This window comes from Eucalyptus grandis, chromosome 2 (assembly GCF_016545825.1).
Source record: "Eucalyptus grandis isolate ANBG69807.140 chromosome 2, ASM1654582v1, whole genome shotgun sequence".
Lineage (NCBI taxonomy): Eukaryota > Viridiplantae > Streptophyta > Magnoliopsida > Myrtales > Myrtaceae > Eucalyptus > Eucalyptus grandis.
In genome coordinates this window covers 51507173-51532733 of record NC_052613.1, presented here as the reverse complement: position 1 = coordinate 51532733, position 25561 = coordinate 51507173, and the positions used below count along the sequence as shown (strand labels likewise).

Here is a 25561-nt window from a genome sequence, read left to right as displayed (position 1 = left end):
TGAACTAGAATAACTATTAAGTTTTATTTCTTTCGCTTGGCAGAGAACATTTGATATGAAACTCTAATTAACTACAGATTGAACTAACACTACAAGTTTTGTTTCTTTCGTTTCATCCATTTGTCCTAGGGAATCTCTCTCTCTCTCTCTCTCTCTCTCTCTCTCTCTCTCTCTCTCTCTCTCTCCCATCAGTCCTATAAAAAGTCCTATAAATTTCGTGCTCAATCAAGCGAACCCTCCAACAACATCAGCATTCCCTCTAAAGAAATGAGCGAGATCAGTTTTATCAAAATGTCTCTCTTTTCCCTCTTCCTCGTCCTGCTGTTGTCAATCCATGTTAGTTTTCTCAAGCTCTCTTCCCTCCCCTTCCACACACCATAATCACTGCTCATCCTATTTACGAAGTTCGCATTTAACACTCATAGTTCGTTGATCTTGTTTATGTTCCTATATATGTTAAAAGAGACATGCGAAACACGAATCACGAAGTGAAAGACATATATAATGCCATAATATATAGGAGATTTATGTGTTCGCTTGTTTTTATGACGTAGTGTAAGTCTCCATTACTTATGCTAAGCCAGATATGATGTATTGACAAAGAAAAAAATGACTATTATCATTCAGATTGTGGACATAAGTTGAAGGATTTGTTAAAAATATTTATCATGCTATCTATTCTATCCTCAAAAGTTGATTTCATTCTTGTTATCTCGCGGGCAATAACTTCTTGCTACTTTGCTTACGACCATTTGCACGTTCAATGCAGTTTCATCCATATCCCATGTATATGCTGCATAAATATTTGACCAAGTCTGTTTGGCATCGTATTGCGATTGTGATGTAGCTTTGTTTGTCTTATGACTGAGTTGTAAATTGAATTTTAATATCTTTTAAACGGGGTGAACTATCCTAGGTCGGTCGCATCATGCTAACTTTCTAGTCGCTCACTGATTTTCTCTTTTGTCCCGTTATAGGTTGTTTCCACCACCGCGAGAACCACCGCCAACTTTAACTCCCTTGCCGGCGATGCCAACTCAATCCCTCCCAAAGAATACCTTGTCCGTTACTGGACTGAACAAATCACTAGCAGCCCTGCCATACCACCACTGCTCACATCCAAAGTTTCACCCTTAACTGCTGCAGAAACAACCCTTTTTGCCCAGCTCGTGGCTAAAGGTGCCATCTCCGATCGCCTCTCATCTTTCTGCAGGGAAGCACGACTGCTCTGCTTCCCAGCCTCACCACACTATCCAGTTAGCTACAGTGTCGATAATAGTGCCACGACACGGGCAGGTGGCATGCACGTGAACAGGGGCTTGGAGCCTGGCAAATACTTCCGGGAATCGATGCTGAGGAGTGGGAATATGATCCGGATGCCGGATCTTCTTGTCAAAGCTCCCAAAAGGTCGTTTTTGCCTCGCAGCATTTCCTCCGGATTACCGTTCTCCACCTCGAAGCTCGCCGAGCTGAAGCAAATCTTCCATGCTGGGGACGATTCCAATATGGAGAAGATCATGATGCGCACACTTAGCCAGTGCGAGCAAGCGCCAATCCAAGGTGAGACCAAGCGATGTGTAAGCTCTGTCGAGGGCATGATCGACTTCGCCACCTCAATACTAGGCCACGACATCCAGCTTCACTCCACGGAGAGCGTCGAAGGGTCGAAGCGTGAGATCTTGATTGGACGAGTGAAAAGGTTGGACGGGAGTAAATCGAGTGCGCCCGTGGCATGCCACGAGACTATATTTCCTTACATGGTCTATTACTGCCACACGTTTCCGACCCTCCGAATTTACGAAGCGGATATACTGGATCCTGTGTCCAAGGCCAAGATCAACCATGGCATCGCCCTCTGTCACATGGACACGTCGATTTGGAGTCCAAATCACGAGGCGTTCCTTGCGCTCGGGTCGAGCCCTGGTCGGATCGAGGCCTGCCACTGGGTCTTTGGGGATTATGGTGTCTGGACAGGGGCCAATTAGTATCTTAAAAAATGAAGTGTGGATCAGGTTGAATAATCTAGATTGGACCTAGAGACTGAGAGAAATTAGCCACTAGCTCCATCCCAAGCCATCGTTCGCTTAAAAGTATTGTCTAATATGGTATTTGCTATCTCATACCCACGACCATAGTCGTGGTTTGTATATGTAACTGTCGTTGTGGTTAGTAAACGTCGAGTGTTTGAATAACTTTGATATAATATCTGTAATTATTGTGGTGTGCATGTGAAAAAGTAAGTTTGCTAATATTCATCTCTTTCCAAAGCATAACACAACTCCATGTCTCAAATTCTTATATTGTACCTTGCCACAGTCGGATTTTTCTTATTATTTTATATTTATTTATCCATCATATATCTCTACCATCAACGCCTTAACATCAAAACAAATAGAATAATAAGAGATTGATGGACATTGGGCAACGCACCTCGTTCTCACTTGATTCAAGATTTGAGAGTACCACTTGCTAATTATTTTTATTAAATTTTAAGCAAGGAGCTACTTCTAAGAATTTTTGCAAATTTTCATGTCTAACATTAGCGTTATTTGGTAACTAAACAAGAGGGATATACAAAAATTAAATATTCTTTTTGTCTCAATTAGCAGTCTCTATTGACTTTATGTATTAAGTGATCTACTAACTGAAAGTTATTTTCTTTTTTTTTTCCCGATAAGCATCTACGACTAAAGTTCAATAGCATGGTAAAGATTTAGCAAATGGTGCTCCTCAGATGATTGAATCCATTGATCAAGTCTATGATTTAAATTTGGTAATTTAAATCGAATCAACAATATTTTTCACTCAAAGTAACGCAATGCGGATACATATTTAGACAAAAGCGTTTTGCATGCATGGTAGAGATCAGCCAGGACGAGGTTCGGATAGCCCGTGGCGATGATCGAACGGCGGGGTCGCCGAGGAACAATGGGAGAGCGGAAAAGGACTCACGTGCATGTTCCAGGATCTTGCTGTCGGCGATGTAAGAAGCAACCCTTGGGCCAGCATAGTCGAATGGCCCATGACCATTTATTCGATCGACCCATGTGTCAATGATGAATTGGATGCACATTTGACAATTGATGAAGGGATCCGTGATGGGTCCGACTGAAGAAATCATCCAACGCCCGGGGCGGCTCGTTGACCGTACAGCAATAATTCCAGGTTCTTTCAATGCCAATTTTGTCCTCGGGAAGATCATCAAGACACTATGGTTGTCGTCCGTGTGAAGTTCAAAATTTCTCTGGAAAGACTAGTTTTCGAAAAAGCCAGGTCCAGTAGTGCCTCTCTGAGGTTGATTACTCCGAGCCTGTCACAGCCGAAGGTCTAAGAAAGGACTACTTTGAAGAAATATTACTTCACTGGATAACAAACACATAATGGAAGAAGGGGAGATGTCCTTTTTCCCCAAAAAAGAGAAACATTTCTTTTCCACAGTCTATCAATTTCGGGACAAAACCAGTCTTCTTCTTTTTTTTTCTTTTGAAATTCTTATTTTGTCGGAATAGCCGGTTTCAGCATGTTTATGGACAAGCTTGAAAAAGCCATTCCCCACCCAATTTTACCCCTCTTCATCAGAAGGAATTTATGGGGGATCCAGTGCACCATCGGAATCTTTTGGGTCTTCAGAGTATTCTGTGGTTCTTCGGTAGTTCTGATGAACTTTGAATGGAGCAGGAAGTGGGGTCTGGTCTGGCCAACCCACCATCTGTTTTTTTATAATCATGCAGAACCTTCAGAAGGATCCTCCCGTTTAGGCTCGATCGAAATACCACTCGAGGTTGACCAGGGAGACGAAGAATTTCCCCCTCGATCATTTGCTGGAGGAAGCATTTCAGAGACATGGGCCAAGCTCTTCCGCCACTCAAAGAAGAATGTTCCCAATTTCAACCAAGTTTCTACCCAGGCTGAAACGAACTTTGAGATGAAAAAAAAGTCATTGTCATGGTTGGAACAGCTTGATCCGGCTGGGGATTAGTTATTGGATGGTGGGCCGCTTTTAAAAAAAATCAAAAAAGCGGTGGAGAATATCTATTGAGTCGCTCACAAGTTATGCCTTAATCAATTGACAATTATTTTGGCAATGTCCATAGTAAATTGAGTTTGTTTCAATTCTTAGACACTCACTGATTCTATACTTCGTCATTGGAGAATGAGTATGGTTGTTCGTGATGACCTTGTGTGATATCGAAACAAACCACACTCCAAGATCAAACCACCGTGCTATTGAATCCGGTTATCCAGGCAAATTCGAATCCGGGGTCCTACGTCAAGAGCTACGGCGTACCCATTATTCGAACACAGATTTGAGAAAAAGTTGATCGTGAACTGACGGGCTGCTGGTCCATAAAGTAGGTTTGGAATCACGGAGGGCAGAGCACGCCGGGCTCGCCACTATCACTTCACAAATAGACGAAAAAACGCGTGCCAAAAGGCATATTAACCTCATCCCACAATATCGACATGCCAATCGACGCCGATTCTTGTACTTAGCATTTGATAATCGCATGGGGACAAACCGCACAAAGGCGGCCAGGCTTTCACGAGCTCCCTCACTGTTGTTCAATAAGTTGTTCCGTCCTTGTCGTTCCCAATAATGCATTACCAGCGTGAAAGAGAAGGATCACGAAAAAGCGTTTTATGACTATTGACTAGAACCTCGCCATTGCGCGGAAACAAAAGCAGCAGCGGCTAAGCGCGTCTATAAATCTGCATCGAAAGCTACGTGCGAGCCAATAGGACGAGGCCACGTAGGCCGAAACGCGGCATTCTCAAGAGCAGCCATCCAAGGAAGTGGGAGTCGTCGTTTTGACCGAGGGAGAGAGAGAGGGAGAGGAATGAACAGAGCAGTCGGAGCTCCAAAATCCTACCGATCGGTCATCAGCAGCGTCTGTTCTCTGTAACTTCATCCAGCCTCTGGTGTCTATTTCTTGAACTCTCCGTTAAATCTTCCTTTCAGGTTCCGGATCTCCATCTCGGGAGCTCCATGCGATGGCTTTTGAGAAGTCTGGAAAAATTGTGGGGGGACTGACAATTCTGGGAGATTAATTTTGAGTACTTTATAATTGCTGTGAGAACGGGTTTGAGGAAGAATTTAAAATAAGCTGAACTATCCAAATAAGGCAAACTTCATGATCAAGGGTTCAGAAACACACACCATCTGAATAAAGTTTCATATTAGAAAACTAAATATAAACCAAGATACATTATAGCAGCATCCTGGCAGCGGTGCCCACAGAAATTAGGAAATATTTTCGCAGTCGATTATGAATGCTCTTTATAGCTACAGGAGATATATCCCCATCAGGGATTTCCAATTATATCATCGCTCCACTCATAAATAACAAGGGCTCAGACAATACAACAAAACCACCGACTCTCTGACACTGTCCCTGATTTCGAGCTCGAACGCCATGGCTCTCTTCCTCCTCCTCTGGCTCTCTTCTTTCAGCGTTAGTCAAAGCTCTCTCGCTCCCGCATCCACCGCGTTCATCTCGCGCGTGCTGAATCTTTCTCTGCTCACTCTCACTTCACTGATCTTCTCTTCTTCTCTTCTCGTCTCCGAATGCAGGTTGCCGCCGCCGCCCCAGCCGCGGATGCCAATCCGTTCACTCCCAAGGCGTACCTCGTCCGCTACTGGAACCAGCGCGTCACCAACGACCTCCCCAAACCGCCCTTCCTCCTGTCCAAGGCCTCGCCCCTAACGGCTGCGGACGCGGTGGCTTTCGCCAAGCTCGCCGCCCGAGGCGCCATCTCCGACCACCTCCCCTCCTTCTGCGCCGCGGCGCGGCTGCTTTGCTTGCCAGACTTGCCGTCGGCCATCGTGGAGAGGCACGACCGGGACTCCAACTTTGCCGCCTACTCCAACAAGAACTTCACCGCCTACGGCGCCAACGGGGTCGGCAGGCGCGACTCATTTAAGGGCTACTCCGTCGACGAGAACCTGCCGGTCAGCTCGTTCCGCCGGTACAGCCGCGGCTCGACGATTCACCGCGATGAGTTCTCCACCTACGGCGCTCAAGGCAACGTGGCAGACCAGAGCTTCAACAGCTACGGAGTCGCCTCCACCGGCGGCCACGGCGAGTTCATCGAGTACAATAAAGACGTTAACATACCCAATCTCAACTTCAACAACTACGGCTCCAGCGGCGAAGGGAGATCGCACTCCTTCTCCGGTTACACTGAGGGGACCAATGCGGGGGCCGAAACGTTCACCACCTACAGCAGGAACGGAAACAGAGCTCCAAGCGAATTCACGGCGTACGCAACTGACTCCAACACCGTGGGTTCCGGGTTCAGTGCCTACAGCCAAGGCGGCGACGGCGCGAACAACAGCTTCACCAGTTACGGCTTCAACGGGAACAATCCCCATAACCGCTTCAACAGCTACGGCAATGGCGTGAACGGGGCTGTCGAGAATTTCAAGACGTATCGGGAGAGCGCTAACGTGGGCGAAGACTCATTCACTTCGTACGTGAAGGACTCAAAATCGGCGGAGGTCAACTTCGCCAACTACGGCAAGACTTTCAACGAGGGGACCGATAAGTTCACCGGATACGGTGGAGGAGCTACGGGGCAGGCCGTTGGGTTCAAGATCTACGGCGTCAACAATTCCTTCAAGGGCTATGATAAGAATGTGATCGCCACCTTCTCTAGCTACACGAACAGAACAACATCGTCCAGCACGACCGACGCAATCGCGGCAGCAAGTGTTAAGAACATAAATCGGTGGGTGGAGCCGGGCAAATTCTTCCGGGAATCGATGCTGAAGATGGGGACCGTGATGCCAATGCCCGACATTCGGGACAAAATGCCTAGGAGGTCGTTTTTGCCTCGGAGCATCGCGTCCAAGTTACCCTTCTCGAGTACAAAGGTCGACGAGCTCAAGCAAATTTTCCATGCCGGACAGAATTCCACCATGGAGAAGATAATGGCAGATGCACTCGCCGAGTGCGAGAGAGCACCAAGCCGCGGTGAGTCCAAGCAGTGTGTGTCCTCCATTGAGGATATGATCGACTTCGCCACATCGATCCTAGGACGCAATGTGGCGGTCCGGTCCACGGAAAGTATCAAAGGTTCGAACCGCGAGATCCTAATCGGACAAGTCAAAGGGATCAACGGTGGTGAGGTGACCAAATCGGTGTCTTGTCATCAGAGTTTGTTTCCTTATCTTCTCTATTATTGTCATTCGGTTCCAAAGGTCCGGGTCTACAAAGCAGATTTATTGGATCCAAAACTCAGGACCAAGATCAACCATGGCGTCGCCATTTGCCATCTTGACACATCGGCTTGGAGCGCTAGTCATGGAGCATTCCTCGCCCTAGGGTCTAGTCCAGGACATATCGAGGTTTGCCATTGGATTTTTGAAAACGACATGACATGGACAGTGGCCGATTGACATAGAAGATGAAAGTTCGAGCGGTTAGGAATTGAGCCTCCCAGGTTCGACCTCGAATCTGAGTTAGGTTATTACTAATCACGGATAAAAGGCTTTTTCTTTTCTTTTTTTGGTTCAGAATCACAGATTATAGTGATGACTAGCTCTGTTATGATTTAATGACTACTCTCTCAACTTCATTTACTGTTTCGTATCTTTTGACAAAGTGCACGATGCGTTGCAGTGCCAGTTATAGGTGAAAAGCAATGTGACAAAGCATAGAAGTCATGTACCTCGCCCCGAGTCTTAAAGTCTCAAGGCCGAGACGTACTGTAGTCTCATGCGACTCCGAAGGGGCATGGAATGGCACGAGAGTGAATAGTTTCACGTCTTACGTAGGTCTGTCCGAGTCCGCTAGAGAACAAAAGTCCGAGCTGCAACTACTGAACGCTAGACTCCAGAAAACGAAATTTAAGGCCAACTAACTTAAGGACAACTGCAACACATGAGAGCCTTCGAGGTTGAACAGATGAACGTGGGTCCACAGATCAGCCATTGTTTTGATGTTAAATTTGGAATCTTATCCACAAATAGAACGTAAGAACATTAGGAGGAATATCATATTTAGCCATTTTTCCGAACTTGCACATGCACGCGTTCGATATGAGATTAAAGTCAATACTCAAAAGAACCATCGAAAAGTTTGATCCCATTATGAAAAAGAGACGAGGCTATAGTTGCTTTTGTCCTTCACTTCGATCCAAAGCAATCCAATCGATTCTCAAAGCAGGAGACGTGCTGCATTGGCCATAACGCGAAAATCCTCCAAGCCACTGTTTCACGATGCATTGTGCCATTCATAGCATCATTATCACACCGTCTTTAGAATGCATGGAGTTGCTTTTCTCTGCCCGTGTACCAACTTTTTTTAGTCTCGGTCCCCACTCGCACAGCAACACTATTCATGGCGCCGCGTGAGGTACACTGTCATTACACCGACAATTGACTAATGTTCCTAATCTCCAAAATTTGGTGGAGGGTCTATTCCCATTTCCTAATATATTTTCTTTTTTCTTTTTTGGGATTGAGTTGATGACTACTACTCAAAACCAAAAGAAGACGCTGCCAATTTCTTTTAGAGCAATGTTGAGATCGTCATGTTGCTATTGAGGAATAGGTCAAACAAAAAGTGAATGCGCAAGTAATGAGGCAGAGCTAATAATAACTAATACGAGTCATGATGTTCGATGCGTTGTGGCACGGGGATATCACGCACGATGCACCCATAAATGAAGAGATTCGAGTCTTCAAATAGTTAGAATGAGCTATTTCCAATAGCTATTTGTGGTTTGTCCATGATGGACACTTCCCAAATCGATTACTGGCGATTAATGCGGAGAATAACTCAAATTTGCTACGATGAGTAAGAGGATGTATGTGCTGTGATTCGACGTTGGCCTACTTAGAACCTTGCAAGAGTCCCATACGACATTTAAGTTTGAATATAAGCCTAACATTGTATACATGGGAAAATTCATCATTGAAAAGTCAAAAGAAGATGCACCCAATTTCTTTTAGAGCGACGTCTAAATCGTTACATGATTGTCAAGGAATAGCTCAAATAAAGAGTAAATGTGCAAGCAATGAGGCATAGATTATAACACCTAATATAAGTTGAGCTGATCGATGCATTGAATCATATGGATATCTCGCACGATACACTCGTAAAAGAAGAGATTTGAGTCTTTGAATAGCTAGGATGAGCTAGCTGTTCACGGTAGCTATTTATGGCACGACCGAGGTCGACCCTTCCCAAATTGATCTCCAGCTATTAATGCGAGAATGACTCAAATTTGCCCCGATGATTGATGGTCATATGAGCCGTGACACGACGTTGTCCCACGTAAAAGCTGGCAAGAGTCCTATCCAACATTTAAGTTTTGACCATTGCCGTGGAGTAGGCAGGTCGCTCAGCGACATTTATCGCCCCGGTCGACTCTGCCCTCTCGAGGCAGCACAAGCCAACAAGGTTGCGATGGCTTCGATGTTCGACACGTGCTCATTCAGGACACTGCACGCGACTCGATTTTCTCTGTCTTTTCATGGCCCGGGCCCGTACTCTCGCCCCTGCCCCGCGAAGCATTCGTCGTTGACGTGGCCACCCCGATTCGTGCGTTTCTGCCCATTAGCATGATTCGATCTCTAGCCACGACGAAGTTTATGGCAACGTCGAACTCCATTGAGTTGCGTTCTAAGTTCGCTAAAGCCTCGTCGTAGTAGTAGGGTCTCCGCATTAAGCGCTTCGAGGGGGACAGTTTCAGGAAGGTCTCTAATGAGAAATATTTCGATATCCAAATAATGAATCGTACGTAAGACCAAAAATAAAAAATAAAAAAAACAAAGGTAGGCAAAATTATGAGTTTCCTCTATGTGATTGCTCCACGTGTGTACTTTCTAGGACCATTTATTGCATCCACAAAATTTGGTGGGTAAGTAGGGAGTAAAGAGCAGACATATTAATGACACGCCCGCTCCTTGTCATTAAATTTAGTAGATTTTTTTTAATCGATCCTACTCTACTTCTACTTTAACTCTTATTCTCGAACTTTTATTGTGCCTCCTCAAAAAGAGTAGAAGTCGAAACCCACATTTGAAACTAAATCACCCCCACCCAAACCTCTTATGAAAATGTGGAAATTCGAACCCCCACCTCTCCCTTTTATGCTAGAAATGTGACCTGGTGATTAAAATTTAGTAGATGAATGAGTCTTCTCCAAAGAAAAAAATTACTGTTGAAGACGAAAACAAGATTTCCTTAACCAATTCATCATGGTATTGAACTTTTCTTATGTGGTCCATCTACCAAAACCGACCAACTTGGGGAAAATTACCAAACAAATCTTAAACTTATTGCACATGTATCAATTCAATTTTAAACATTTAAATTTGGCCAATTTAGTGATAAACTTTATCATAATTCGTCAATATAGTCCATTCAATCAATTTTAGCCACAAATCACTAAAATTAACATCAATCGTCTTACTTGGCACGATTAGCACTAATATTGATAATTTTTGCAACTTTTTTATTTTTTAATAATTTTATTTTTATTTTTTTCTTTTCTTTTTCTTTTTTCCATCTTCCTCAGCTGGTCGTCAGGCCTTTGCGATGGCTGGCTGGTGAGGTCAACTAAGATTCGTGAGGCTCGACCTAACCCCTGCAAATAGGCATAGACCAGCGAGGCCGACCCATGCCTATGGCTAGATGTTGGCCATCACAAAGGCTGATGATTGATGGAGGAAAAAAAAGAATTATAAAAAATTAAAAATTTGTAAAAATTGTTCATGTCAATATTAATCATACCATGTAGGACAGTTAATATCTATGTCAACGATTTCTACTCAAAATTGGCTTGAATAACTAAATTGACTAAAGATTATTATTAAATTATTAAATTAAAAAGTCTATTACTAGAATTGGCACATTTATAATAGGTTTATAATTTTTTTGATTATTACCCCCAACCAACTAATATGTTTGTTCACCTCATAAACAATGCGCGTTGCATGAACGAGTTACAGCCATATCATTTGCAATGCAAGTGCTAAGATGAAAAGATTGATGCCTAATGTTATATGTATCGAAGTTGAGCTTGAAGTCATAGGCATCTAAGCCAGAGAGATCGGATTTGAGCACTTGATAGAATTTATGCAATGCTGGATATACAAAGAGAAATCTAATTATGACATTTTCAATTTCGATTCTATATCACTGAAATCCAGTCTCCGGGTCCATTAGAGAAAAACACTGTTTTTTCAATAGACTATAATATTATATTCACTCCAATATTAAGAAAAATTAAAATATAAAAATTAACAACAGATTTTTCTGGAGCACTAAGCAAAAAATAAGTCAATTTCCAAAGTATAAAATTTATAGAACAAGAAAGCAATGGTGTATCAATATATCGAACTATTGGAGTCAAAGAATATTGACTTTTGCAAGTACGTAAATGGATTTGTTTTTGTTCATATTTACGCATTGTTAAGCAACAGGTGTACTAATTGGTTATCAAATTTTGCTTTGAACACTAACGCCCAACTTTTTCAGCGATGTGATTGAGTCAATTTGTTATTAGGTGATGAAATTAATGTTAACGCACCACACGAGATTTTGATGTAATGAAAGGCCTTGGCTTCCTTTTTCACAGAAAAGAAAAGAAGAACAAATCAGAACTTTCACCACCGGCCGCGGTGGCTCCACTAAATAAGGCTCTGCTGATCCTCAACGAAGAGGTGAAGGGTTCAAAACCCAGAGGATGTGCTAGATGTATTAAGTGTGACTCGAGGTGGTGGGCCCTCCTACTAAGTGTCAGGGGTTTACGGCGCATATCTACTGCAAGCCGATTCCTCCAAAAAAAAAAAAAAAAAAAAAAAAAAACCAAATCAGAACTTTCCTCGTTTGCTCATTTTTAGTAAGTCCCTCAACGCATTTGCTAACGAAATCCAAAATGCGAAAGCAAGCAAGCTAGCCGCCTCGAAAAGATAAAGAGAGGAAATCCATATGGAAAAGGGACCGAGAAGAGAAGAATGGACGGGCAAAGATGAATTGGGCTCGACCTACCAGATCCAAAACATCAGCAGTACTCATTCGACTGCTTATTTTCCCAAGACCCGGCCCAGGAAACACCTTCCCACCCCAAAACATTTTGTTCACCAAACCATCCATTCGGAGACCAACGCTTGCTTTTGAATTTACAGAGATGCAATTCTACCATATCAGATCAGGTCAATCCCCTGTTGGAAGTTCGATTGTAAAACAAACGAAATGTGTTTTTGCTTATCTCACATGGGAAAGTTGGGAGGAGATAAGTTAATTTATAAATATGAGCATTTTTTAGTGTGTTTAAAGAAAAATGTTGGGTGTGGGTTAGACCCCATGATACCCGCGTGCAAATGTACGAATAATTGCGCAATTTTGGTGCCATTATTAGGCACACTTAGCACTTGGCCTATTTGCGCGCTCGTAGTCTGCAGTTTAATTAGCACTAACCTCTTTATTTTTACTTTATTTCATACAATTATCTTATTAACCTTTATTAGTTCAAGGGTTGTTTTTTGTTTTATAAAGTATTTTTGAAAATTATGAAAATTGAGATTTTATTTATTTAAAAAATATTTATTATTATTTTTAATATTTCAAGTCTTTATATGTGTCTTTTTAAAACAATATTTGAAATTTATACTCGTTCAGTTTGTAACTTTGTTTCAAAGGGTTGCATTTGTTGATTTGCAACTTCTTCCGAAAGGACACTTTTATTCATTTTGCAACTTTTTTCAGAGGAACATCTTGGTTTGCTTTGCAACATCTCGTGAAGAGTTGCCTATATTTTTTAAGATCAATTTATCTATATATATATATATATATATATATATATTCATTTTTTTGATAAATAAGTATGAAATTATTTTCAAGTCTTCTTTCCAAAACTACAATCATCTTTTCTTTTGTCTCATAGAGGCTTTAGAGATATACTTGAACTTACTATTTAGTATTCTCATTTGAAACTTTGTTGTAACTTAAAAATATTTGCCGGTGAGAATTAGCAACATTGTGAGATAAATAAATTCTTAAAGAAAGTTATAAGATGTCTCCAAATTCAATTTGATTGCTCTATTGATTCAAAACCATATTTTTTCAACATTGCCAGAAGTCCATGACCATGGAATTGCCAGTGAGCATTAGCAACATTGTGAGGTAAATAAATTCTTAAAGAAAATTATATGATGTCTCCAAATTCAATTTGATTGCTCTGTTGATTCAAAGCTATATTTTTTCAACATTGCCAAAATTCCATGACCATGGAATCTATTCCATATCGTATTGAAAGTGTGTGTGTTTTTTTTTTTTTTTTTTATTCAGGAGGAACAGCTTGCACCGACAATGCGCCGTAAACCTCCCGGTGACGCTAGCGGGGAAACCACCACCCCGACGTCACGCTTAAGTCACCATATAGTAGCTAAGACTGCCTCCCTGCTTCGCAAGGGATTCGAACCTTGGCCTCCACCGGGGAGGTCCAAGGCCCTACCATCCACGCCAGTGTGTTTGTCCTTTTGAAAATGATAATTTTCTAGACTTTTATGTGCTTGGTTTGTTGAAAGTAAAGAAAAAGGTTTTTGGTCCTAAAAAAGAAAAATGGGTTTTCTCAATATTCTTTCTCACATGCATGCTCATGCAAAATTAGCACCATCCTCACTTGAAGTGAGCATTGGGAGATTGAGTTTCTTAATTACTTACATTTTTTATCTTTTTGTGACATCTCTTTTTAGGTTGTTCTATCGCATGACAAAAAGAATTAAAAATTTTACTTCGTGTATAAGCGATACTTTAGATAGGGATTTCGATACCACTTGGGTATCTTATATCATGAACAAACTATAATTATGACAAAGAGAACATTTTGTGCAAGTGAGATTTAAATCTTGAAAAACGTTATGCTAGGAAGTAAATAATCAAGAAAAATATCATCTTATGTTATGAAATTCTTTGCGAAACAAGCGCCTCCCGATTTACGAATTCAACAAATCATGTCTTGTAAAGATGATGTAAAGGCACGATGACATCAAAGGGAAAAAAAGAAAGATTGCTCTCGAATAAATTACATCGATGAAGGACATTTATTAAAGTGATTTTACTCCAATAAAACTATATGGCCTTTTGCGTCACGAGCGAAAAAAGCTAAGCAAAGTGGGGGAAGCGGCAAGCTCATTACGTTCCCCACGATTCAAAAACCGAACGAAAAATAAACAGGAACGAACGGCTCGGATTTGATTGACAAGACCCACCAAGATATGACCGTTGCCGCAACGTTCCAAAACAACCCAATCCCCGAATCAAATTTAAAAATTCGACGCTCTGCTTCCTCATCTTCCCTTCCTTACCGTTAGCGGCTCCCCCCTGTTCATCCCTCGAACACTCCCTCCTCCTGCCGGAACCCCTCTCTCCTCATCTGCAACTTCTCGGGTAGGAATTCGTTTTCTTGCTGTTGTAATCGAACCCTCGATTCGTGCCCGGAAAAAGGCCAAGAAAGTTGGGTCCTTTTCCGGTTTCTTGCTCTTCTGGGCGAATTCTTGAACCCTTCAAAGCCCCTCCCATGGCGACCCTGGCACCTGGGATTCTCATGAAGCTCCTCAACGGAATGAACACGGGGGTCAAGCCCACGAACGAGCACAGGAACTCGCTCCTGCAAGTCACCGACATCGTCCCCGCCGACCTCGACGAGAAGAACCTCTGGCCCAAGCACGGGTTCTACATCAAGATCTCCGATTCCTCGCACTCCATCTACGCCAGCCTCCCTACCGAGCAAGACGACTTCGTCCTCAGCAACAAGATGCAGCTCGGCCAGTTCATTTACATCGACAGGCTGGAGCCGGGGTCGCCGGTCCCGGTTCTCAAGGGGGCGAAGCCTCTCCCGGGACGGCACCCGCTGGTCGGCACGCCGGAGCCGATCATGGGTCTTCGAGAAAAGGGCGAGAGGAATGACCTCACGAAATCAGTTTCGAGGGTTTCGTCTTCTCGAAGAGGATCTTGGGGCAAAGGGCCCGGTGGTGGAGGAGATATCCTTTCTTCTCCGATGGCTTTGAAGCCGGTCCCGCTGGATTTCGATCAGTGCACGCCGGTGAAAGAGCGGGCTAGTTCTTCAGTGAGGAATCTGTCGGTTTCGCCTCTTATCAGAGGGAAGCTGGTGAGGGATGCGAGTTCGGGCGCGGCAATTCGGTCCTCAGTCGGTGGTGGGCTTTTGGCGAAGATGGTGGACACCAAAGGGGAGAGCCCTGCTTTGCTCCGAAAGAGCTGCATTACGCCGGCATCAAAATTTCCCAGAAGCAGGAGCGTCTGCGACAGGGATGCAAGGGTCACGGTGACTTCCTTCAACTCAGCTGTAGGTACATTTTTCCTCTTTCCTTAGGAATTTTTGGCGCTTGAAACGTGATTAGGCCATGTTAGATAGATCCATGTCCAATTACGTTGTTCTGTTGCACGCTCTTCCTAGCCAAAAGAGTAATGATATCCATCCCCTGGCTTTTCCGGTCGAAATGATGAGTCTTCTCTAATTGATTTAGGACAAGAAAAGCGTGACCCCGCCGCCAAGTACGAGGAAGGCGAGAGGAGCGTCTGCTTTAAATGCAGATGGAGATGGACAGACACCCTCCGTGTCAAAGCCCTCGCCCAAATCACAAGTCCAGTTTGCTAATCCGGCAGGGGATAATAATGGCACCAGTTTGCCCATGAACTTGCCTGGAAAGCTTAGTATCTTAGGCAAGGTGAATAATTTCTACAATGCTCGAATCTTCTAATTACTGAAATCAAACATTGCTCATCCAGTGTTCTATTTTTCACTTCATGATGCCTGACAGGAGGCCGTGTCACAACGTGAGACAGCTCAGAAAATCGCTCTCCAAGCACTAAGAGATGCATCAGCAACCGAAACTGTAGTCCGGTCGCTAAAGTAAGCAACTTTCGTGATCTTCTCTTCTTCAGTACAAGCAGTTTCTTGGAGAAAGACCTCTGGGGGATATTCTTTGGCTCAATTGTGGAAATTTTGGCTTGACAAATAATTGTGTTCTAAGGTTGAACTTCTCATTGGTCTCTAATGGCAGTTTGTTACTTATGTCACCTGTAGGATGTTCTCCAACTTAAGCAGATCAGCAAGAGCAGATGCTCCTGCGGCCTGCTTCGATAAGTTCCTGGAGTTTCATCAGCAAATCTTGCAAGCGGTGTCTGATATGGTGTCCATTCAGGCAGCCACTGATATGGCTCAAAACAAGGACTTTCAGGACAAGGACAAAGAACCTGAACAGGATTCCCAAATCTTAAACGAAATAGAAGAAAATTCGATGGAGCCATCCCGGCACTCGGATCTAGGTTCGTCCAGAAGACGAAACCCGCTCTACAAGTCCATGGCAGCGTTTCCTGATAGGGGCGGAAAGATCCTGAAATCCAATGCCAACCCAAAATTCCCTTCGGAAAGGAGAATCCCGTCGACTCCACTCAGCAAGATAGCCCTCGAAAGCATTGGTGAGAACGACGAAAACAAGAAACCAGGTTCAAGTAGCATGAGCAGCACGATCAAATTGGGAAAACAGATCGAAGCAGAAGCTGGGAAGTGGTTCATGGATTTCCTGGAGAAAGCGCTGGAGGCAGGATTGAAGAAATCGAAGGGAGCAGGTGATGGGGACGTGAAGAAAGTGCCGCAGTCGCTCATCATCAAGGTCATAAACTGGATAGAGGTTGAACAGTCTGACAGCACGAAGCACCCGGTCCATCCTAAGGCGACACAGATTGCCCGGAAGCTGAGAATAAAGATGAAGAACCCTTAATGATCTTCCAGGGGCTTGTTATAGTAATAATGTGTACCAAAATTCTACTATTGTGAAATCAGATCCGAGGAGGATCTGATATGATGTTGATGATGCTTGTGTCACTGAGATAGTTGAAGAAATTTGTTTAATTTGTGAAGTGTCAGGCTTATTTCCTTGCTTGACAATAAGAATGATCTTGTTAACAAGTATCAAGTTAGAGGTCGAACGATGCGACAGGCGACAGCACGAAGCAGATGGCGGTCCATCCTAAGGCGACACAGATTGCCCGAAAGCCGAGAATAAAGATGAAGAACCCTTAATGATCTTCAAGGGGCTTGTTCTGTAGTGATGTGTACCAAAAATCTACTATTGTAAAATCAGATTTGAGAGGATCTGATATGAATGTTGATGATGCTTGTGTCACTAATGTAGTTCAAGAAATTTGCTTTATTTGTGAAATGTCAGGCTGATTTCCTTGCCTCGCAATAAGAATGATGGATGAACTTGTTTTTTTTCTTTTTTTTTGGGTCGTAAAATGATGACCTTGTTAACGAGTATCAGATTACAAAAGTCTGCAATATTTTCACAGCAAATTGGCGGCCCCCAGCAAGAAAAATTCATAGCCCAAGATCCGACATCGATCCGGGCCGGCCCGAACATGCTACATCCCCCTTCTTGGGCCGACCCTAAACTGAAAAGATCCAGACCCGACTCGAACATAAATGAAAAATCCCGAACCCGCCTCCTTCCTCCTTCTTCTTCAATCCCCGAAATCGCACTGGAAAATTCCACTGCGCTGCTTCTCCGAATCGCCCCCATGGATCTCCTGCAATCTTACGCGGAGGATAACGACGGTGATCTCGGCCCTCACTCCTCGCCGGAACCCTCGCCGCCCCGCCTCCTCCCCTCCAAATCCGCCGCCCCGAAGGTTGACGACACCACGCTCGCCCTCACCGTCGCGAAGACCAACCAAACCCTAGCCCGCCCCATCGACCCGTCCCAGCACGCCGTCGCCTTCAACCCCACCTACGACCAGCTATGGGCCCCAATCTGCGGCCCCGCCCACCCCTACGCCAAGGACGGCATCGCCCAGGGCATGCGCAACCACAAGCTCGGCTTCGTCGAGGACGCCGCCATCGGCTCCTTCCTCTTCGACGAGCAGTACAACACGTTCCAGAGGTACGGGTACGCCGCCGACCCCTGCGCCTCCACGGGGAACGAGTACGTCGGCGACCTCGACGCGCTCAAGCAGAACGACGGCATCTCGGTGTACAATATCCGCCAGCAGGAGCAGAAGCGGCGGCGGATCGAGCTGAAGAAGGAAGACGAGGGGCAGGGCGCGGAGGGCCCCGGCGAGGAGGAGGAGGCCGCCGCTGCCGAGGCCGAGAACCCCGCGACCGACACGTGGTTGATGAAGAACAAGAAGTCGCCCTGGGCGGGCAAGAAGGAAGGGCTGCAGGGGGAGCTGACGGAGGAGCAGAAGAAGTATGCTGAAGAGTACGCGAAGAAGAAGGGCGAGGAGAGGGGCGAGGGCGGCAGGGAGAAGGCGGAGGTGGTTTCCGATAAGAGCACATTCCATGGTAAAGAGGAGAGGGATTATCAGGGCAGGTCGTGGATCGCGCCGCCCAAGGACGCCAAGGCAACGAATGATCATTGTTATATACCCAAGAGATTGGTGCACACCTGGAGTGGGCACACCAAGGGCGTGTCTGCCATTAGGTTCTTCCCCAAGCATGGTCACTTGATCCTCTCAGCTGGGATGGATACTAAGGTGAAGATCTGGGACGTGTTCAATTCGGGTAAGTGTATGAGGACTTACATGGGTCATTCGAAAGCTGTTAGGGACATATCGTTTTGTAATGACGGGACTAAGTTCTTGACTGCCGGTTATGATAAGAACATCAAATATTGGGATACTGAAACCGGGAAGGTTATCTCTACTTTTTCCACTGGGAAAATTCCTTATGTGGTTAAGTTGCATCCGGACGATGAAAAGCAGAATATTTTGTTGGCGGGAATGAGCGATAAAAAGATTGTTCAGTGGGATATGAATACGGGGCAGATTACACAGGAATATGATCAGCATTTGGGTGCGGTGAATACGATTACCTTTGTTGATGATAACCGGAGGTTTGTGACGTCAAGCGATGATAAGTCCCTTCGTGTTTGGGAATTTGGGATCCCTGTGGTTATTAAGTATATAAGTGAGCCTCATATGCATTCTATGCCCTCGATCTCGCTGCATCCAAATACGAATTGGCTTGCAGCACAGAGTCTGGACAATCAGATTCTTATTTATAGCACTAGGGAAAGATTTCAGCTCAATAAGAAGAAGAGGTTTGCTGGCCACATTGTGGCTGGCTACGCCTGTCAAGTTAACTTCTCACCAGATGGTCGTTTTGTTATGTCTGGAGATGGAGAGGGTAGATGCTGGTTCTGGGACTGGAAGAGTTGCAAAGTCTTCAGAACTCTGAAATGTCATGAGGGGGTATGTATTGGGTGTGAGTGGCATCCACTGGAACAAAGTAAAGTAGCAACCTGTGGCTGGGATGGCTTAATCAAGTATTGGTAAGTAGCTTCTCTTTTAATCATATGCTTTGCTGTGTTATATATTGGTTAAATGTAGCGGTTAGTATAGTTTTGCCCATGAAAGTATAGGAATTCTGATCGTTCTCGTTCAATGTGATGGCAGTACATCATCTTTCTTTTCTTTACTTCATGTCTAGAAACGAGTGATTGACATCCATGTGAGCCTGTGAGGTTTGATAATCCTAACTAGACATGCCTACCTGTAAACCCTAGTTTGTGTTTATTCTGAAGATGTTATTTATAGGAGAAATGCTCGGAGATTTTTATTTTTGACAGCATAGGCAAGTCGTTCAATTGTAGATTTGCTGTAGACAAATTTCTTTATTCTGATAAATCAAGCTTGCTCTCTTATTTTCCCCTTGGTAATGCCATTGAAATGGATGGGGTGAAGATATTCCTTCCATGGGTGCCGAACTCTTGGATGAAGGCATGCTAGATTGCAAGTTTATAAGGATAGGATTCATGTCTGAATGCACATAATTGCTCATGCAATTCAGAGAATGTTAGTTTGACTTGCTCACAATGAGCGACCTTACCTTGAAATTTCTTTGATGAAGACATCTGGTTATATTCTGTGAATCTGGTACTAATACCAACTCTTCAGTAAGCAGAAATAGTAGATAATGCCACAAAATACGCATTCTGCTCACACATGGCTTTTCTCTATCACACTTAATTATATTATGAATCTGGTTTAGTATAATTGTTTGGAAGCATGTTATCTAAAATTTGTAGAATCTTGCTTGCCTTCCTGGATTGTGCAGTTGGCGTCATTTAAAGGAAGGAAATAAGAAACAGATGCAGCCATTTGAGTTTTTTGAAATTGTAACTTATGATAGGGCAGGGCAGCAGAAAATTTGCAAAGTAAAAGTATCAACTGCTCTTGTGGATTGAAGTTTCAATAATATAGGATGAATCAAGCTATCGGTGGTTTCATGGTCCATTTAGCTATAAAATTATATGCCATGATGAGGAAGTTGGGTGGTATTTTGGTATATATCAATATGGGGTGGTTGCATTTCTAACGAGCCAACTTTTTTAGCATATATAATTTTGTGAGAATGGACAATGATGTGTTTGAAATGTGACTTGCGAACGCATTGAGGGGACTATCTGCAACCTTTGACGAAGGGAGCTTGCTGAGTTTTTCTTTTTCTGGTTTGCAGGGACTGATCTTCTTGCACCTTTCATGCAAAGGCGTTTGATACTTCTTTGCTTCTCACATTGTGGACACTGAACAGCCTGTGGAACACAAGGCATACTTTCCGAGGTCAATCAGTTGGAATCTGCTCAGACTAGGGAATCTGCATGACAGTGGTGTACTTACAAACTCCTTTTGTAACTAGATGCAAAATCTTCACCAGCCTGTTGTACTTCAGTTTATTTTGCTAGCAGAACATTCACCACCAATTTTCCCAGTGTACTGCGAGAGTGATGCTACATAAGTTTACTCTTGTGTCTAACTTTTCCAATTAGATCCAGATTGAGTTGACATAGCCATGCTTGTTTGTGCAATTTTTTGGCATCAGTTTATTAAGCAGCTGCTGCTCTGAAGAGCTTAGATAGCTGCAGCTGGCAAAGGGTTTCCATGAAGTAAAATGTAGGCCTTCTAATCACGTTACCATTTGGAGATCACGTCTAATATTAAATGCCAAGGAGAGGAGATAGCAACGTACTCGTCCTAAGACTTGCAGTGTGAAATCAAATCCCTCGAAGTTGAAAGACGTACCGGACCAATCTCCGAAGTAAGACGCTGAAAATCAAAGTGTTTTTGGGTTCCAGTTGGTCCAAAAGTTTTTGGTTCCAGTTAGTCGAATTAGTCATTCGCGTATTGTTCCGGTGTACTGAATTTGACAGAATCGTCAATGGTGAACAACTAGTTCTATTTTTTTGTTTTTTTTCCATGTCAAGCGTGCTCAATTCTTTTTTTTTTTTTGGGTGATCTGGGGAACCCGTACTGGAGGTAAACCAGCGACCCGTGCTAGCCAATACACACGTACCACCGGGTAAGTCGCCAAGAGACTCAAATCTAGCTTTCTCGTAACTTGTGTTGCAGGAGCTTCGAATACTAGACCTCTTCGATAGAAGTCTAGTGCTTACTCAGCTGAGTTACCGCGACGGATGGTAACGTGCTTAATTCTTTTGCTCATGGAGTAGTAAGAAAGTAATTTAAATGAAAGTACCATCGTCTTAGGACAAATTTAAATTTAAAAAAAAAAGAACAATTTTTTCCATGTCAAACGTGCTCAATTCTTTTGCTCACAGAGTAGCGAGAAAGTAATGTAAATGAAAGTACCATCATCTTAGGACAAATTTTGACAGAATAATATGGCAATTAAAAAAAAAAAATAGAACAATTTTTTGGTTTTTTATACAACGAAGGATTTTAAGGTTTAAAAATTGTTCATGTTAAGCCAAAGAGGCAAAAAAAAAAGAAAGAAAAGGGAATGCGCTTTGAATAGAGAGGGGTTTATTACCCTGCCCAGCCATGACGGCAGTCGCGCGGGACGTGAGGCTGCAGAGAAATGGAGATGGGATGTATGTGGATGAGGCGAGTCCGCACCTCCGCCGTCGCCTCCTTCTCTCTCCTCTCCCTTCATCCTCCGATCCCTTCCTCCTCCTCCCTATCGCTCAACCCATCGCCGCCTCGTTCGCTCCCTCTCTTCCTTCCCAACCGCCGCTCCGCCTCCGCCTCCGCCTCCGCCTCCGCTTCCTCTTCTCCGCCGCCTCCTCCTCCTCTCGTCTCCGCCGGCGACGGCTGCCCCGACCTCGGTGAGTCGAGTCGCCCGTCCCTCGTTCCGTGACTTAGAAACCATATTTCACTGAATGGGGGCTTTGCGTGCGTTCTCCGTGGTTACCGGCGTAATCGCCTCGGTTTGCTGTTGCCGTAGGAGGCTGCGAAGGGAGCGGAATCGCCGCCCGAGGGCCGAAGGTGCTGCTCAAGGGGATGAGATATGCTGAACTCGAAGTATGCGCTATCTCTCTTCTGATTTTAGTCTGTTCTCTTTCCACTGAGAAATGCCAGTGGATTTTGAACGTACGATGCTAGACTTATGACTAGCTGCGGTCCCGATTTTGTGGTTCATTGCTTTCATCTGCCGTATCTAAGTTTCAACTGTTTTATGGAGGGTACTAGCTCGCTGAAATTTGTGAGATGGTTGCTTGTCTCGTGTTCGTTCGCAACCTCTGGAACTAGTTATTAACGAATTTGTTCGGCAGAAATGGGTCCAGTCACAAGGTTACAGACCTGGTCAGGCTTTAATGCTCTGGAAGCGCATGTATGGTAACGCTATCTGGGCGCATTCTGCGGAGGAGCTGCATGGTATCGTAGTCCTTTCTCTTCGACGCTACATTTTGATTTGGTCGTTAATTTGGGACTTGATCTCATTCTCTGTTTACCCATGTGATGACTGATGGCCATGGGCTTGTTTGGCCGTGTTATGCATCCTTCTTGCTTTTTCTCATTCTTAGGCCTTGAAGAATTTAAGTTAGTGTCAATCTGCATTTAGGTCTGAACAAGGATTTTAAGAAGATGCTGAGTGAACGTGCTGAGCTCAGGGCATTGTCTTTCAAAGAGATCCGTGCAGCAGCTGATGGGACTAAAAAGGTGAATTGTCTTTCTGAATAATCCCCTTAACAACGATCCATGTATATGTTGCTAAGGGTCATTCAGATTATTGCTTGGTGATCGATGAACATTCCAACAGCATATATAGGCAGCTTCCTATAGTTAAGTTTCTGAAGAATCATCTCAGTAATTTGAAATGCACAGGGTGTTGCAGATTTTGTTCTCTTTGGAAGATGGTCTCTTAATCGAGACAGTTATCATACCCTGCGATAGAGGTCGTAACACTGTCTGTGTTTCGAGTCAAGTGGGATGTGCCATGAATTGTCAGTTCTGCTTCACTGGCAGGTGAAATTAATTTCCTAATGGAAATACATATTCACCCTCATCAAGTTATGCCAGCTTGATAATCTAAGTTCGTGATTAGTGTGTTCCATTTCCAGGATGGGTTTGACGAGGCATCTGACTGCAGCCGAGATTGTAGATCAAGCTGTATTTGCACACCGCCTTTTTCATGATGAAGTTGGTTCCATCACAAATGTTGTCTTTATGGTGAGTCTAGGATATGTAATTTCGTGTATCTGATCCTTTCATAACACAAATTAAGCGTCCTTTCTGGTGTTTAAGATCATGCGGTGACACACTTTCTATAAGTGGTGTCTATGGCCCATATTAGTTGCTGCTTCTTGGTTGTGGATGTATCTCTGTCTTAGCTTTTATATGGAGTAGCCTCTGCAAAAGGATAGGACTTGCTCTTTCGGGGCTAATATCTGATATGTATTCTCTCTTCAAATGTGAGCTTTAACCTTGAGAATTGAACTATTCAAATTGTATTGCTTACATTACGACTCAAGCTGGAATACTACTATCCTCTGTATTTGAGTTTTATAGCTTGTCTATTGAAACTCTAAGCTGAGAATAAATTTCAGGGAATGGGAGAGCCGCTGCACAACATTGAAAATGTCATAAAAGCTGCAGATATTATGGTGCATGATCAAGGTCTTCATTTCAGCCCACGCAGGGTCACGGTCTCAACCAGTGGACTTGTCCCACAGCTGAAACGTTTTTTACATGAATCTAACTGTTCCGTAGCTGTTAGTTTGAATGCAACAACTGATGAGGTCTCTTTCTTTCTTAGTTAGAGTTCCTGCTCTCATTTTTTTTTTTATTCTCGTCTCATCTCTTATGGTGGACTAATTGCTTTGTGGAAATATTGCAGGTTAGAAACTGGATTATGCCTATAAACAGGAAGTATAAGCTCAGCGTGCTTTTACAGACCCTCAGAGAAGAACTTCGCCACAAGAATAACTACAAAGTTCTATTTGAATATGTCATGCTTGCTGGAGTAAATGACAGGTCAGAATCTAGACAAAAGACCTTTATTTGGGAACTGTCTCGTTCTTTTTTATTTCAATTTTGCCGTTTCTCATGGAAAAAAAATAAATTTCTGAGGGTTAATCAAATGTGGTATATAAATCTTGGCCCCAACCCCAAATTGCAGACTTTTGAGTCAGTTTGTGATTATAGTAGTGGGAATTGTTGGCAGAGCATTTACCAAGATATATTTTTGAATAATCCAAGGTACTCTTATTAGATTCCTGTTTCATGTTATGATCTATTACACACCTCTTCCATGCTCCGGCAATGCTGATCCAACTATTCTAGAGTATCAACGCCAGAGAAAAATGATTTGAAAGAGAGCAAAGTGGGACAATTTTTCAAGACTCTTTCTGTGTGCATTCATTGGTGATCATAATGAGGTTCATTTCATGAAATTATTTCTTTCTTAAGAGCCAGGAAAGATGCTTGTCTCTTGGTGGTATGCCTTTGTCTTGTCATTCTGATTCGCTTGTTGAGAGTTCCTAACCAGCTACTATTATGTTTAAAGCTAAATTTTCTGTCACATTGCTTATTTGCAGCTTCGAGGATGCAAAGAGGCTTATCGATCTTGTTCAGGGCATCCCCTGCAAGATCAATCTCATTTCCTTCAATCCTCATTCTGGATCGAAATTTAAACCAACACCCGAAGAGAAGATAGTTGAGTTTCGCAATATATTGGCGGAAGGAGGATGCATTGTTTTCTTGCGACTCAGCAGAGGTGATGATCAGATGGCTGCCTGTGGTCAGCTTGGCAAGCCAGGTGCCAGAGAGGCCCCTTTGCTCCGTGTTCCTCCGCAATTTGAAATGGCTTTAAATGCGGCCATATAATTTCCAGTTCATTCCAGATAGGAGCAGTGCTATATTGATCTCTGACTGGCAAGTCCAAATTCCTTGGACCAAGGGAGATACTAAATCACATGAAGCCATGTCTGGTTATTTTTTTGGTCCAAAAAGAGTTTAAGCTTCCTGGAAATCAGCGTAGCACCCCGTTGCCTCCAATTGGTCTCATAATTGGCAGGAAATCTGCTGATCTCAGTTCATCAGAGATTGCTAAGGATACTGTAGTCAGGCTAGGTGTTGATCCCTTTTTATTGAGCGTTTGTAGGAACAATGACTTTGATTCATTACAGTAGCGGTCTCAAGGGACCCGGAAGAATTGCTCCTTCCAGTCACATGCTGTATTTATTTGAAATTCGTCGACTTTCAATTCTCGGAAATTGGCGATGGAGGGTTTGATGTTAGGTTGAGCATCCTTTCCATCTTTACCAGGGAAGGAAACCACGTCGGCA

The 25561-nt window shown here is 43.7% G+C and overlaps 5 protein-coding genes across 6 annotated transcripts; all 5 read left to right on the top strand.

The window, feature by feature from the left end:
* Positions 1-220: 220 nt before the first annotated feature.
* Positions 221-2216, top strand: LOC108957794 (polygalacturonase 1 beta-like protein 1). Its single transcript, XM_018869104.2, has 2 exons — positions 221-336; positions 978-2216. Exons 1-2 carry the CDS (start codon positions 268-270, stop codon positions 1983-1985), a joined length of 1077 nt encoding a protein of 358 aa, XP_018724649.2. The 5' UTR covers positions 221-267; the 3' UTR covers positions 1986-2216.
* Positions 2217-5275: 3059 nt separating this feature from the next.
* Positions 5276-7491, top strand: LOC104433542 (polygalacturonase-1 non-catalytic subunit beta). The gene is made up of 2 exons (XM_010046334.3): positions 5276-5453; positions 5573-7491. Exons 1-2 carry the CDS (start codon positions 5415-5417, stop codon positions 7397-7399), a joined length of 1866 nt encoding a protein of 621 aa, XP_010044636.2. The 5' UTR covers positions 5276-5414; the 3' UTR covers positions 7400-7491.
* A 6805-nt stretch (positions 7492-14296) lies between these two features.
* On the top strand, positions 14297-17218 carry LOC104433543. The gene is made up of 4 exons (XM_010046335.3): positions 14297-15318; positions 15500-15700; positions 15794-15885; positions 16060-17218. Exons 1-4 carry the CDS (start codon positions 14533-14535, stop codon positions 16754-16756), a joined length of 1776 nt encoding a protein of 591 aa, XP_010044637.2. The 5' UTR covers positions 14297-14532; the 3' UTR covers positions 16757-17218.
* A 264-nt stretch (positions 17219-17482) lies between these two features.
* Positions 17483-20827, top strand: LOC104433544 (pre-mRNA-processing factor 17). Of its 2 annotated transcripts, XM_010046336.3 has the most exons (2): positions 17485-19306; positions 20494-20827. In XM_010046336.3, exons 1-2 carry the CDS (start codon positions 17556-17558, stop codon positions 20498-20500), a joined length of 1758 nt encoding a protein of 585 aa, XP_010044638.1. In that variant the 5' UTR covers positions 17485-17555; the 3' UTR covers positions 20501-20827. The 2 variants fall into 2 exon arrangements, with proteins under 2 accessions (XP_039163376.1, XP_010044638.1); XM_039307442.1 differs by lacking the exon at positions 20494-20827 and having other exon boundaries at positions 17483-19310.
* Positions 20828-21808: 981 nt separating this feature from the next.
* LOC104433546 (dual-specificity RNA methyltransferase RlmN) lies at positions 21809-25513 on the top strand. Its single transcript, XM_010046338.3, has 9 exons — positions 21809-22099; positions 22219-22295; positions 22547-22649; positions 22837-22934; positions 23110-23240; positions 23336-23444; positions 23822-24013; positions 24112-24248; positions 24812-25513. Exons 1-9 carry the CDS (start codon positions 21853-21855, stop codon positions 25098-25100), a joined length of 1383 nt encoding a protein of 460 aa, XP_010044640.1. The 5' UTR covers positions 21809-21852; the 3' UTR covers positions 25101-25513.
* Positions 25514-25561: the final 48 nt, after the last annotated feature.